The sequence below is a fragment of the Hibiscus syriacus genome, unplaced genomic scaffold, assembly GCF_006381635.1.
Source record: "Hibiscus syriacus cultivar Baekdansim isolate YM2019G1 unplaced genomic scaffold, ASM638163v2 tig00003721_pilon, whole genome shotgun sequence".
Classification (NCBI taxonomy): domain Eukaryota; kingdom Viridiplantae; phylum Streptophyta; class Magnoliopsida; order Malvales; family Malvaceae; genus Hibiscus; species Hibiscus syriacus.
In genome coordinates, this window is record NW_024061981.1 from 1,974,208 (window position 1) to 1,989,479 (window position 15,272).

General features: G+C 38.7%; 1 protein-coding gene across 1 annotated transcript; it reads right to left on the bottom strand.

Annotated features, from left to right (window-relative positions):
- Nucleotides 1-12,803: 12,803 nt before the first annotated feature.
- LOC120181938 (dual specificity phosphatase Cdc25-like) lies at nt 12,804-15,043 on the bottom strand. Its single transcript, XM_039186968.1, has 3 exons — nt 14,828-15,043; nt 14,559-14,697; nt 12,804-13,219 (listed from the first exon to the last, which is right to left on the bottom strand). Exons 1-3 carry the CDS (start codon nt 14,908-14,910, stop codon nt 13,049-13,051), a joined length of 393 nt encoding a protein of 130 aa, XP_039042899.1. The 5' UTR covers nt 14,911-15,043; the 3' UTR covers nt 12,804-13,048.
- Between the last annotated feature and the right edge of the window lie 229 nt (nt 15,044-15,272).

Genomic DNA, 15,272 nt, shown 5'->3' on the forward strand with positions numbered 1-15,272 from the left:
GAGCCATCAAGTCTAACAGCTCCATCGACATTCATCTTCAAAAAATCCATAGGGGGTGGAATCCAGCGAGAAACCTGAAAATTGTAAATGTTGAGAGCTTTAATACCATCTGCAAGAGATGGATCACCAATCAGCACATCCTCCTGAATAAGACACTTAGGATACTTGGCTAGAAACCATTTAGATAACCTGAATCTAGCAATAAAAAATAGAGACATCCTATCCAAGGGGGAACCTTCGAACACCATTGCATTCCTAGCTTTCCATATCGACCAAAATACTACTCCCGGGATAAATTTCCAAATCAACGATTTCCCCCTCAGCTCACCCCAAGAACATAGCAAAGAAGGTGGATCCTTTGGAAGGACTAAGGCTATATCCCAATAGCTTGCTATCTTGTTCCAAAGTTCCCAAAAAACATCACACGAAATAAATAAATGCTGAACTGATTCCACCTGTTTTTTACAAAACGGACATAGAATTTCATCCCCTAGCTGCGAACCTCTTTTCACCAACTCCTCTCTCACTGCCACTTTCTGATGAGCTAGCTACCACAGGAAGACTTCAACACGAGGAGGAGATAAACCCTGCCACACCCCTTTAACCCATAACTCGGACTCCCCAGACACCTTGCCGAGTTCCTTTCTACAAGATTTCACTGAAAACAGTCCATCCCCGCTTGCAGACCAAGAAAGAAAGTATTCAACTGAATCAGTCAGTTTAAAGTCCTTCAGTTTTGTCATTAAATCCAGCCACTGATCCAACTCCCAGTCACACAAATTCCTTCTGGTATCGATGTTCCACACCCAACCGTTCGAATCTGAACTTCCAAACTCAGCGACCATACCCCATTTATTTGTTGACAACGCATACATTCTAGGGAAAAGATTTTTAAAGGAGACTCATCAGCCCATGAATCCGTCCAAAATGCAATAGACTTTCCATTTCCCAGTTTCAACTTGGAGTTAGATCTGATACGTTCACCCTCCGAGTCGTTCTTCAAGAAATTGTTGGCAATCCCTCTCCAAATCCAAGAAGATTTGGGCGAAAAAACCTTACAAATAGACATGGAATTACTACTTACCTTGTGCCTGCAACATAACACACTTTTCCACAAAGTATTTTTTTCATTGGCGAACTTCCACACCCATTTTCCCAAAAGAGCCCGATTAGATAGGTTCACATCAAGAACACCAAGGCCACCACAATTTAGAGGCGTGCAGACTGATTTCCAATTAACCCAGTGTATCTTCCTTTTGTCCTCATTATCCCCCCATAGGAAACTGGCCATTAAAGAATTAAGCTTCTTACTAATTTTACAAGGCATTCTAAAAAGAGATAAGAAGAATATTGGTAGGGATGTTAACACCGACTTTAATAAAATTGTCCTGCCCGCCAATGAGAGACAATTAGCTTTCCAGCCGGCTAGTTTGGAACTAAAATTCTTGAAAACTGGATCCCATAAGGCTTCTGAGTTTTTCTTAGCACCTAGAGGAAGTCCCAAGTAATCTGTTGGAAGAGAATCAATAGAACAGCCCACCGAAGATGCCCATTCTGATAAAACTTCCTCTTCCACATTAATACCAAATAGCTTACTCTTAGCTAGATTAAGATGCAACCCTGTCATAACACTAAAAATCCTCAATACTCTCTTGACATTTTTAATCTGGGAGAGATGCTTGACAGAAGATGATCAAGTCATCTGCAAATTGTAGATGTGTCAATCGAACAGAATTTTCAGATTCCCCAATAACAAAGCCTTGAAACAGACCCCTGCCCACTGCTTTAGATATCATCAAATTAAGCAGCTCACCTACAATGTTAAACAGTAGCGGATATAAACTGCACCCTTGCCTAAGTCCTTTGGCCATGTGGAACTCTTCCGATGGAGACCCGTTTACGAGAACTGAGATTGAAGCTGTTGAAATACACTGAGATATCCACGACAACCATCTTTTACCAAAACCCATCTCTGACATTACTCTGATTAAAATTGGCCATTCCACGGAATCATAAGCCCTACGAAAATCTACTTTGAAGGCAACCCCTTTTAACCCTTTTTTCCTCCAGTAATCAATCCCTTCGTTTGCTATAAAAGCACAATCCAGCAACTGTCTCCCTGGTATAAACGCAAACTGAGAGTGACTAATAATATCACCAACACAACAACTCAGTCTCTTCGATAGAACTTTAGAAAGTATCTTGTATAAGCTGCCTACAAGGCTGATTGGTCTAAATTCCTCTACACTGTCCGGATTAAGCTTCTTCGAAATAAGTGTGATAAAAGCATGGTTTATACCGTGCTCCCATTTCCTTCCAAAATAGAAATCTTCAAAAAATTTCAACACGTGCTCCTTTAAAATCGGCCAGCAGTTTTTAAAGAAACCCATGGTGAAACCATCTGGTCCTGGAGCTTTAGAGCTGTCTGATGAAACTATAGCTTGCCATATTTCCTGTTCTAAGAAGTGCTCTTCAAGCTTCTTAGACTGATCCCCTGATAGCTTAGCAAAATCCAGTAGTAAATCCTCCGTTTCCAATGTTGAATTGGAATTATAGGCTGCCTTGAAAAATTCTGAAATATGTACCTTTAATTGTTGAGGATCTGAAACCACACTCCCATTTATCTTCAAGCTTAAGATTTCATTTCTTTTGCTTCTGTTCAAAGCAGACAGATGAAAAAACCTTGTGTTCCTATCCCCCTCCTTGATCCATCTCGCCCTTGACTTCTGAAACCAGATGCTTTCTTCTGTCCTATACAACCTCCATAGATTTGTCCTACACAGCCTCAACTGATCCCACTCCTGCTTCGAAAGAATTACACCTTGAGCTTTAAGATCCAATTCATTAATATTCCTCTCTAAATCAGAAATCGACTCAGGGATCCCAATAAATTTACTGCTGGACCAATTTTTGATTGAATTTTTAGTACCTTTTAAGATACTGAAAATACCCCTTTTATTATTTCTCCCCCTCATAGCAAGCATTGAAGATTTAACCAATTCCTCAAATCCTTCATCTTCTAGTAAATAATTAAAAAACCTGAATGGTTTCGGTCCCCAATTAACAGCTTTGTCCTCTAATGAGACTGGATTATGATCAGATAGGGATTTAGGCAAGAGACTTTGCACTACATTTGGAAAACATGACAGAAACGTCCCAGAGATTAAGAACATGTCTAGTCTTTCCCAAGTCGAGTCTTCTCTATTATTACACCAAGTATACCTTCCTCCCACCAAAGGTAGATCAATTAAATGTGATTGCTGTAAGAAGTTTCTAAATAAATCAATAGAATGCCAGTTTTGTGATTTTCCCAACTTCTCGTCCGGATCAAGATACACATTAAAATCTCCCCCAATACACACTAACATATTTTGAGCCGAAACAAACTCCAACAATTCCCTGAAAAAATCTTCCTTTTCTGCTTCAATTGATGGACCGTATACATTTATAATCAGACACTCTTCACTTGAATTTCTGAACTTCCCAAAGACTGCTATGAATCTGCCATTAAGATGGCTATTCGAAACTTCAAAATCATTTTCATTCCACATAATCATCAATCCACCAGCAGATCCCACTGCTGGCGCAACAATCCCTCCTCTAAGGAATCTCCCCCCTATCCTTCTTCTAAGAGCCAAAGAAACAGTTTCTAGTTTTGTTTCTTGAATTAGAATCAAGTTCGGCTTATTATTCTTCACCAAATTAGCTACAACTCTTGACTTTTCCTTTTTTCCAAGACCCCTTACATTCCAAGAAATAATGTTGACATTTATCATAACAAGAAGATCTACACCAAATCCTTATAGCTAGTCAACAGAGAAATAGAGACTAAACCCCTGACTTCCCCTGTTCCCTACTCTCAGCCGAACCCTCTTCAAGGTTGATAATTTTGTCCAAAAAAGCCTTCTTCCCATCTTTGAAAGAAATTCCTAGAACTTTACATACTTCCCATGTAACCATCGCTTCCTCAACCGCCTTCGAGAACTGAGGAGTAAAAACAAAAGGAGAATTAACCATATCAACTGCTTCCCTTGTTAAAACTCTTCTCTCCCTTCTTTTAGACCTTCATGACCCTACAGCAGAGAAAGGAACTACTGCCAAGACCTCCGAAGAACTATTACAATTAGTTGGTGCCACATAAGGGTTCTGATCATCAGCTGCACCATTTAAAATCACTTCCCTTCCACCTTCCATATTTATTGAAGGAGGCTGCAAATCCTTTCTCACCGGAATACCTTTGTGTTTATTCTCAAACCAGTTAATTCTCACCCTCGACCTGGTATAATGTCTTTTATAGCTGGCCATTCTCCTCCTCTCTATGGGCAAACTTTTGGGACAAAGTGTTCTTCTATGCTGGAACAACGATCTGTCTCTATCCCTAATCAGTTCAGTTCCAACCCCCTACAATCGTCATTTTCCAAGACTACTACTTCCTTTAACAGATCCTTATTTGGCTTATTTGAGATCCCTTCAGATTGAGACTGTACTCTATCCGTGAACCCACCCTCAATCGAAATATGTTTGTAACCTGACAAATCAGTATTCGAATTCTGCAGTTTTAAGTCTACCAAAACAGAATGCTGAAACTCTCCTTGAACCTCCACCCTTCTTAATTTAACATCATGCCCCCCTGGAATTAGATTATTAGCTGGTGAATCATACTCCCTGTTAGATTGTGAAGACCCAGCAGGCAACAAATTTGGATTTAAGTATGCCGAGACATTAGCCCAATTTTGCACCTTTAGTTTATCCGAATCAGATTGCTGCTGAGAACCTGCCAATTCCACCCGAGACTCCAAACGGTTACCATATCCCAGTTTTAATAAATTAACAGCTGGCCCAGAAGGTACTATTTTGTAGATATTTGTATTGGACTCACTCGAGCCCTCTAAATGGGCTTCTTCAGATTCATTAATAGAGACATTCCTTAGACCAAGGCCCATATAGTCCTCTTTAAAATTCAAATCTTCTGCAAAAAAACCTGACACCTTAGCACCACTAGGTTGACTTTCTCCTTCCTGCAACATTAAATGTTTACTTCCACTACCGCCTGCCACTGTTGTGCAGACATCACCTACCAACCATCTGTCTACTGTATCCCTAGAATTCTCAGCTGGCAATTGTGGGCTACCTACTCCACCTGAACTCCGGACTTCTTTCTCTTCCGATGAAGAATCAACTCTAGACACACCATCTCCGGCCACCTGAAGAATTTCTGCAAAAAAACTTTCCTGTTTAGAACTGACCGATCCCACATTAATCTTAACCTTATACGATCTCCCATATGCACCCAAGGTAACAGAATCCTGTATATCATAAGGACTCGCCACCCTCAACAAAGCTCTTGCCACCGCCAAATCCTCTCTTCTGATCGTGGACTCATGAATACACACCAATTTCCCCCACCTTGAGACCAGCTTTTCCAAAAAAGATACATTACAACATAGTAAAGGGATTCCATACAACTCCACTGAACAGAAAGCCATCGGGACTCCATCTACACTCATAAGTGGATCAAGCCAGTCGAACCAAAGTGACACTTCATCCCTTCTGTTTTTCCACGCCTCCTCGAACTCTTCCTTCGACCCAAAGGTTATAATGCAAGAGTTCCAGGTATAACCCCATTTGGTTCCCTTGACCTTGATCCCTTTACTAGCCAACCCCTTCACTACTGTCCCCAGATCAAAATGGGATTTAATGATCCCAGTTATTGATCTTTTCACCCAATCATATTCGTCTGGGGGAATATGCATTTCCCACAAATTCCTCACACCTACTTCCTTATCTTTATGGCCTTCCCAAATCACTTTAGACGCCGGACCTTCTCTCCTTCCATCCAAAGATGCTAATGCATCCTTGTAAGATCTCTCATCTCTCAGTCGGCTATAAGATTCTGATCCAGCTCTTCTACTCCGATGCGTATCCTTTTTCCACTTATCAACTTCCTTACTGTCGTTACTTCTAACAGCCTGCTTTAGTCTCTTCTTCTGGTACTTAGCAACTCCTACTGAGATTTTCTTACCATCAATCCAGATACCATTAATATTTGCTATCGCCTTCAACAACCCATCCTCATTAGCAAACTGGACGAAAGCAAACGTATAATTTCTATAATTCGGCTTGTTGGAATTATTCGGAATGTAGACACGAACAACACTCCCCTGTTGATGAAAAATTTCCTTAAGAGTTTTCCTAGTTACCCTTTTACTCAGATTGTCAACGAAAACCGTCCACTCCTCACCGGAAAACTGACCAACTGAAAACCTCTCTCTCTCTCCCACTTTCTCCCTGACACTCTCTCTCATATTTTCTGCAGTAAGAGAATAAATAATTATAGAAAAAAAACATGCTTTAAACCAGAAGAAGTATTACAAACATAATTACTCTCAATATTTGTAGAACTAAAAAGACATGAAGCAACCTTATTATCAGTAGTTGTACATAATTTGTAGGTAAAGACAGAGCATACAATCATTCCTTCTCATTTCCTCTTAACATAATCTCATTTGTGTGCAAACTCTCACCTGACAGAAGCTTAGATAGAATTCAAGACTCACCTGATTGTCCTGAGTGAACTTGAAAACAAAAAAGAGATTCTTAGTAATCTTAGGAACATATAATAAAATTTTAAAATGTAGTGTTCTATTATTTAAACCAATTAAAACAGACTGACTAGAATAACACTACCATTACCAACTTTAACCTAATAACACTACCATTACCAACTTGAACCTTACCTGAACCTGGATGAACAACTCCAATATTGAGGTTTGTAAGATCACTTGTCAAGTGATGGATGGCACCAGAATCAGAGTACCATACACTGTCCCTAAAAACTTCTAGAAGGGCTAATAGTGTAACACTGATTGGGAACACGAGAAGCAACAACACGTGGAGCAATCACATGAGCAGTAGACTTAGGACTGACAAATAAGATTTGTTAATGAGAGTAAACTAGAGCATATGTAGGATTGAACACTGCTGGGTGTGAGTAAACTGGTGGTGCAATGATGACAGAGATTGCAGGAGGAGTAGAAAATGTTGTACTGTATGGAGTAGAAACATTATTTTGTTGAGCGTTGTAAGTACAAACATTAGCCTGATCAGAATAACTACCTCCCTGAGCATTGACATTTTTATAGGAATATCATCTGTTTGAATTGTTCCTAGAGGACTTATTTTTGTAACTGACATCAAACCTAAAATAACATTTCTACCAAATGACCTATTTTTCCACACAATTGACACTGTGGTCTATCAGATATCTACCATTTCTACTTCTTCCCCAATTAGATCTAGAGTCACTCACACATGAAGCATTGACATTTGTACTACCCTTAATATATTCACCTTGAGTAGTATAAACCTCAGACTATGTCTGCTCAGGATGATGTGGCACAGTAGTATTCACCCTAGGCTGTTATTGAACAGCTACTATAACACTTAATTGATTAAAATTGTTAGTTTGACGAGCATCAACATCAAGAAGTATAGTATGAATGGTTTTAACATCTGAGGGAGTTAACAATAAAATACTCAATCACGTGTTAGTGAGAGAAGCTCCAGCTTCTCTCTAACATAGGCGATTTCAAATTTTGAATCTCCACGAGCCCAGGCGCTTTAGATCTATTCTCTCCTCTATCATCCCCCGTTGTCCGCCACAGCCGTTCACCAACTGCCGCCGCCGTCCGCCGCCACTTTCCGACCACCGTATTGACGCCGGTTTTTCCTGGGATGATCACAGGCCCACGGTGATTTCGATTATGGCCTTAGATTTGTGATTAAATCTTTCAATCATCGCAGATCTTGACGAAATCCTCTGCTGTTTTTAGCCGCTTCCCGTCGTCCATGCTCATCACCGTCGCACCACTGGACACAGCGCCTTCTCCTGACCAGAATCCCATATCCAAGTGTCGAGAATATTTTATTCTCTCCTTTTATTTTTAGTAAACGGGGTTGGTAGTAGTTCATCCATTTCCTCATCCTTCCTGTTTTTTCCAGACCTAACTATGGCACCCCAAAAAGTCCCGTTTTTTTAGTGTTGCTTCTCTCTAGTTTTTGAGGCATTTTTTACAGCTCTTTCTTTGATCTCTCTTTTTGTCTTATGATGGCAAGTAAGGTGACTAGTCCTTCTGGGAAAAATTGTTTTACGGTGATCATTTTCAACATTCCAGAGCGTCTTCATCATAAAGGGCTTTGGCTGTTATTCGATAAACATGGAGAGGTGGTCGATTCTTTCATCCCTAATAAAAGAAGCAAGGGAGGAAGTAAGTTTGGCTTTGTTCGTTTCACCAGATTGGAGGACGCAAGGAAGGCTATCAACTGTGTTGACAGATCTAGGATTCGCGGTAATGAAGTTAGAGCTTTTTTGGCCAGATTTCAACCCCGGGAAACTTTTTGGAGAAAGAAGTTTTCGGGTTTAAAACCAGCCGAGATCAAGAGTAAAAGGGAGGATGTTGGGCATTTAGAGGCTCCCATTGTGGGTTCTGTTGACGAGGATAAACTGCTAACTTGCAGAGGCAGCTTGGTAGGGTGGTGCAGAAATTTTTTAAAGATGAATGAGTTGGCTGCCATAATGCATAAGGAAGGCATTTTAGGCCCGAAAATCATGAGGCTAAGTGGGTTAGCAGTTCTAATCATTTTTGAAGATGATGAGAGTAGGGATTTCACGCTGAATAATCAGATGGGGGCATTGAATAAATGTTTTGGCAAAGTAGAAGTGTGGTCGGAAAACTTTCATTGCAGTAGCCGTCGGGCGTGGCTTTCGTGCAAAGGGATCCCACCGTTTTTGTGGAATCCCTCCACCTTCAGAAGCATTACAGACAAATAGGGAGAACTTATCTCCATTGACGAAGGATCTGTGAATCCATGTTCTTTTGAAAGGGCTTTGTTTCAAATTATTACAAACCGTCAAACACGTGTGGAAGAATCTGTTGTTTTGAAAGCCGGGGACTTGTTATTTACAGTTTGTATTTCTGAGTTTGAGCCTTGTTTCAGTCCCGATTCAGTCTGGGCAGACTCGTTCTTGATGGATGAGGCAGTTGCTTCCCCGTTATCTTTGGTGGGGGAGCTCGTCGGTGTCTCGCCAGTTAATTCTCCCGTGGTGGAGGTATGTCTTGAGGGAGCTGGCAAAAACGAGGACTCTTCAGTGGAGAAGATTTCTGAGCGTTGTTCTGTGGATGAAGAAAGTCTATTATGTTGTATGGGGGAAAGAGTTAGTGGCTGCTTCTCGTCGGGTGGGGAAGTAGTGGAAAGGAACATAGGGGAGGATTTTATTATGGGCTTAAGGAATTATGCTGTTGGTTTGGGGATTATTCCATCGGAATTCGAGAATGTGGTGGAGCACGAGAATGTGCTGGATCAAGGGGCTAGAGAGTCAGTTTTTGAAAGCAGCGAAAGTTGTGTGTCTGCATAGAGAGAGAATATTGGATTTTTTTGATTCATCCAACTTGGATGGTCGGTTAAAGGCAAAGGTGATGAAGAACGTGATTAACATTATCAAGAGGCGTGCTATTAGTAGTTCCAAGGGTGTGGAGGACCACCAGGATGGGGATTCCAAACAGGTTGAGGCGGTGGTTGACAGGCTGGATGGCAGAGATATATCGGGGTTAGCAGAGAAAGTTTCGGGTCCCCAATTAATGGCCTGATACAGCCAAATCAAGCAGCAGTAGAAGGTTCAATATGTGGGAGATTTGTCTGTTCTGGGAGCCAGATTATGATTCCATTTTTCCAGCTTTGGAGCCAGAGTCTATAGTTTGGTTTTCTGCCCTCTTCGTGTGGATGGAAGCTCCTGGATGTCTGTGTTTTATTTTGGATACTATGGTTTGAGTCAGCTGTCATTTTCTTGTCTCTTTTTTAGGTGTTCTATTTTTTGGTGCTCTCCGAGTCAAGAGTTAGGCTTTTAGTTGGGTCAGTCCTTTAGAGGCTGTTGTGGTTGATATTAGGTTGAGTTACTGTTGCTGCTATGGGGGTGTTTTTTGGTTGTTTTATGGTATTTTGTTTTATGTACGGGGTCGATATCTGAATGTATTTTGGTGTTCTTATGTTCAATGAAATTCTAAGGCACTCTTTTCCTCCTTCCTTTGATTAAAGAACTTCTCTTTAAGTCTCTCTAATCAAGAAGGAGGTTTTTAATGAGGCCTTCATTTCCTATAAAAAAAAACATCTGAGGGAGTTGGAGTAGCTGTTATGACAATTATGACTACCTCAAAATCAGATGACAGACTAATCAAAGTGGGAGTTACATGTTCATAATCAGAAATAATTTCTCCACAACTAGCATGACTATCACATATTAATTTTATTTTCATTGTGAATCCCCTCATGCTCAACTCACCCTTCTTTTGAAAATGAAGAAGCCTTCTATGTGACATCAAATCAAAAAGTAGTATTACTAGCCTATGAAGAGTATTCCAGATTTTAGCAGATGTGTTATGACCAATCAAGTGAGGTAAAATCTCTACTTATAGTGGATAAAAGTCAGGATTATAGAGCTCCACCTTATTCCTCATACAACTCAAACTTAGGATTAATACTAGTAATTTCATTCTGTGTGATATATTGAGCAAACCAAATAATTCTATTATCTATGAATTTTTGTAACCTATTTATTTTAATAATCAACAAAATCTGCTGTTGCCAAAGCAGATAATTGTGATCATTCAATTTTCTTAGTTGAGGACAAAACCTTCTCAGCATTACTAGTCTGATTGTTATAAGCATAAATATTTTGAGTGCCACTTTCAACATTGTTATTTTCTTTAATAGGAATAACCATATTGAAATAGAAATTAGCAAACAATCACCAAAATTACTACAGATATGATAGACAACTCCCAAACTAATTGCAAAACTCCACACATGCATATAAACAGAATAATCAATCAGATCTGAAGAAGCGAACAAGAACATACAGAAGAAAGGAGAGCTATAAAAGATAATCAAAGCGAGCAAGAACACTTTTCACAAAAGCAAAGATCAATTGAAACAATGAAATCATGCAGCAGAAGAACTCATAAGACTATGGATGCAGAAACAACCTTATGCGAAGAGAAACTAGAGAGAAGAAACTCACATATACCAAAAATTAGGTTATCAATTGCGTGATTAGGTTATCGATTGACTGGGCCAACCATCGAACCCCCGACGACAAGTCGTTCATGGCTCTGATACCATGTCAGAAGTATAATAACAATGGTCGAAGATGTACAACCATAAAAGAAAACATGTAAAGGATCAAAGTGAAACTAAACATTACATATGATTTCATTAACTAGAAAGTGAGAGTTTCCGTACAATGAGAGTGAAGGAGAGAATTGAGAAAAATTAAAACTGTATTAGGCCTAATACAATGGATCTGAATATATATAGCCCACCAGATAAAATTAATGAACTAGGGATGTCAACGGGTTGGATTTGGACCGGATCCAACTACACCTAAATCCGTACCCACTTCCACATCCTGGATACAAACCCACCCTTGATTCGTGTCTAAAAAATTAGGACCCAAATCCTGGTTCAAAACAGATCTGTTAAAAAAATGATCATTCAACATATTTTTTAACGTAATAAAATTGTCATTGACTAATTTCACATCACATCTCTAATGGAGGAAAGATTAATTTCAATACAACTAGTAACATAATAAAAAATGGCGAACTAATATCTTAAAAAAAAACTCCAACACAATTACACAAATGTCTTTTGAATAACACAAACATTAAAAAATGTAGATCATAAAACATTCTATTGCCACAAGTTGAATACCATACTTCTACCTCCTTAGAGTGCTAGTCTTCATCACTACTTAAATCATCAACATGCTAAAACAAACAACCAACCAAAGAAAAAAAATTGTTTAATGAAAATAATATTTGTGAAATTTAAATATTAATATTAAGATTATGTAATATAATAACTTTCTTATATACTATGTCAATGATATCTATCACTTCCGCATCATCATCACAATCTTCATTAATAGCGGAAAAAGTTTGTATTCACTCAAAAGTGTCTTTGTCATAAATAAAAAAAAATTACATTAGAAAATAATGTGAAATATAAATTAAAGCAAAGGAAGGGAAATAATATAACAATTAATAAGTGCAAAGTTCAGCAAACCAATAATGATGGATGTGATGTCAAAAAACTTACAAAACTTACAATAACAATAACCTATCATAGTGGCGAAAAGGTGGGTATATAACAAAAACTTATAATAGTGGCAAACAAATAGATAAATCTAAGAAAAAATAATTTTGTTTGGTGCCAAGAATCAAAGTTGAATACCTTAAAATTGCAGAAATCTTCCGACTATCCGATGAGTATATAACAATCTCTCAAAGTAATTGCAATTCAGAAAGAAAGTGGGTATAAAAATCAATCCTATAAGAACTCACGTGTCTCCCTCTATAAAATATTTATATATATTTTAAAACGTATTATGTCATTTATATATATTTTAAAATCAAATGTGGGCTTTTCTATAAACGAGTAAACAAGTCCAGACCCGATATATTAGTGTCAAGTCCAGATCCGGATCCGTACTTTAATCAGAAGATTCAGATCCAGTCTGAATCTGTCGAGTCCAAAATTTTAAGATCCAAACCCTATAAAACGGATCTCAATCTACGAATTCGGGTCGGGTCCAGGATCCATTGCCATCCCTAGGCTCAACTAACTTAAACTAACACAAGCTGTTAGTAACAACCTAGAATATTCTAATATTCTTCTAGATGACCTATTAGAATACTCTAATAAAGCATGCAAAATTCATAAAACTTTTATTCGACCCCAACCAAATGGGCAAAACATGTAACCCATCTTTGGACAATTTATTAATGGTAAATCATGCAAATTGTTAACAAAAAGAGAAAGGGGCATAAACCCACTGAACACAAAGTGTTAAAAGTGAAAACAAATTTGGTAGAAACCAAATCAGTAATATTATATATCCATTAAACATAATCATTAAGAGGAAGTATTAACTGCAATCAAGTAGGTATATAATTTTGCTTCCTTATCAGACATAATGAATTCTAATTGATGGCTATGCACTCGCGCCCTTGCAAGGGATGTCGGTGCAGTGACAAACGGGTCGTCCGGAAGCTTCCCAGCCATTGAAACCGCGCTCCAAAACCAAAATGTTCTTGATTCCGGTATCTTCCTTCAACTCCTCTAGATGATAGGCTAACCTCAGTGCACAAGTTGGGCCACGAACCTGCAAAAGCATCAACATATTCGGTGTTTGAACCAATCCAAGTTTATAGAAAGCTACCATTATCACGTGAGAATAATATGATAACTTGAATCCATCATGAAGACCAGTTTGTATAAGCTTGCAATATTTATGCTGCCATATTATGATAAATCTCAGTCATGGGATCAAAAGCATGCATCTAAGTTAAAAAGCAATTGCAGATTGTCTTCAATTGTATGTGAGCAGGAGTGAAAAAAGAACAGCAGTCAATGAAATAATGCCGAGACTTATTATAAACTACGAGTGCTGCTTGAGTTAATTGTGTTTAGCTGTGTCTTCTGGCTACATAACTGTTGGATAAACTAAAGCGGCAGTTCTAAAGTCTCAAAATTTGAAACAATAAAAAGAAAAACCATGGAGGGTATTAGTAAACAGCATTAAGCTTACGCATGGGTCACTTAATTGTCTCCGCCAACAGTAGAAATGGAATACGCAAAAACTGCAGTCCAGACTCCAGACAGCAAAAATTCTTTTCCAAAGGAACAATGACAATGCATGCACCGAATCGGAAATAAGTCTTTGCGGGGAGCGAGGGTTGAGCCTTGAATAGCTATTTAAAATTCTAACTTAATTCATACATCAGTTTTACGGTCAATGCAGACAAGCTTCCTAACTATGAGACTTTGCTCAATAGAAAGACATACTTCCCAGGAAGAAGGAATGACAGCCATCTCAATCCAAGCCTAAAACATACATCTAGACCTGACACTATCATCCTGAAGAAGGTAAGCACTATGGTTAGCAATCTTAAATATGGACTTGTAGGACAAGATGGAAGTCCAAGCTATTGAATCGGGACAGGCATAGTCAAATACTCGTTGCCAGCATCCATCTCAATACACCTATATGAATCTCTCAACCTACTAAAGGCATAATCAAATACTCTTTGTCAGAAAAAATGCATAGCATAGGCCATTAAACCCACCTTTGCAATCAGGGATCGACCGAAGGGGGCTGGCGGATGTGGTCGACCCTGATAATTTCAAATTCCCATACAATTTAGAGTTTTTCTTTGTATTTTCTATTGATAATCCTGCGTTGGTCCCTACTTGCAATCATTCCAAAGCACATCATTGTGTGTTAAATACTTGTAACAAAGCTAGCTTTCAAATCCTAATCCAGAAATACTTGAAATACCAAACCATAATTTAAAACTTAATAACAAATATAGGCTCCCAAAACTATCAATCTCAATCCACCAAAGAAATTTTCTAATATCCTCTTACATCAAAGAACACTATATTCAATGAAATAGACAGATCAATGGTAAAAACCCAGAAGAAGAAGAAGAAGAAAGTACCTGGCTTAAAGCACAATGAAAAACAAGAGTATCTTTTCCTTTGACATCTTGAATAAGATTGGAGATCTTATCATTGAAACTGCCACTGGCATAGTGCAAGGACCCAGCTATATGACCATCATAACTCCTTTCATCATCCCTTTTATTAACAAATTCCCACAGCACCAAACAAACCCAGATTAAATATCTTCCCAAACAATCAAACGAAAATCCAAATATGCTTAGAAACAAAGGGAATTAACCAAAAAGAGAAAAACAAAGAACTGGACCTGACATCTATAATGGCGATATTCGGAACCCGTTTAAGGGGAAGGAGTTGAGAACCGGTTATGTAGGAGATGGTTTGAGCCATTCGCTTTGCAATACCTTTGCTGGCTCTCTTACAATTTCTTCGTTCTTGTCCGGAAGAGAACCAAAGATTGGATTTTTAGATTTGTTAGGAAGTGAAGAATCTGATCTTGTTCTGAAACTATGTGATTTGGTCGTTGGACTTTGTTTGGAAGTAGGGTTGTAAAATCGGGTAATCGGGTTCAGGTCAGGTCAAATCAGTTCGGGTTATTTTCAGGTTGATTTGACATCAGATCTAGATCGGGTTCAGGTCAGGTCATTTTCAGTTCGGATCGTTGTCAGTTCAGGTCAAAACAGATCAGGTCCGAAGCAGTTAAAAAGCAGGTTAATTTAGGTTCGGATAGACTTCAGGCGGATCTCGTTCAG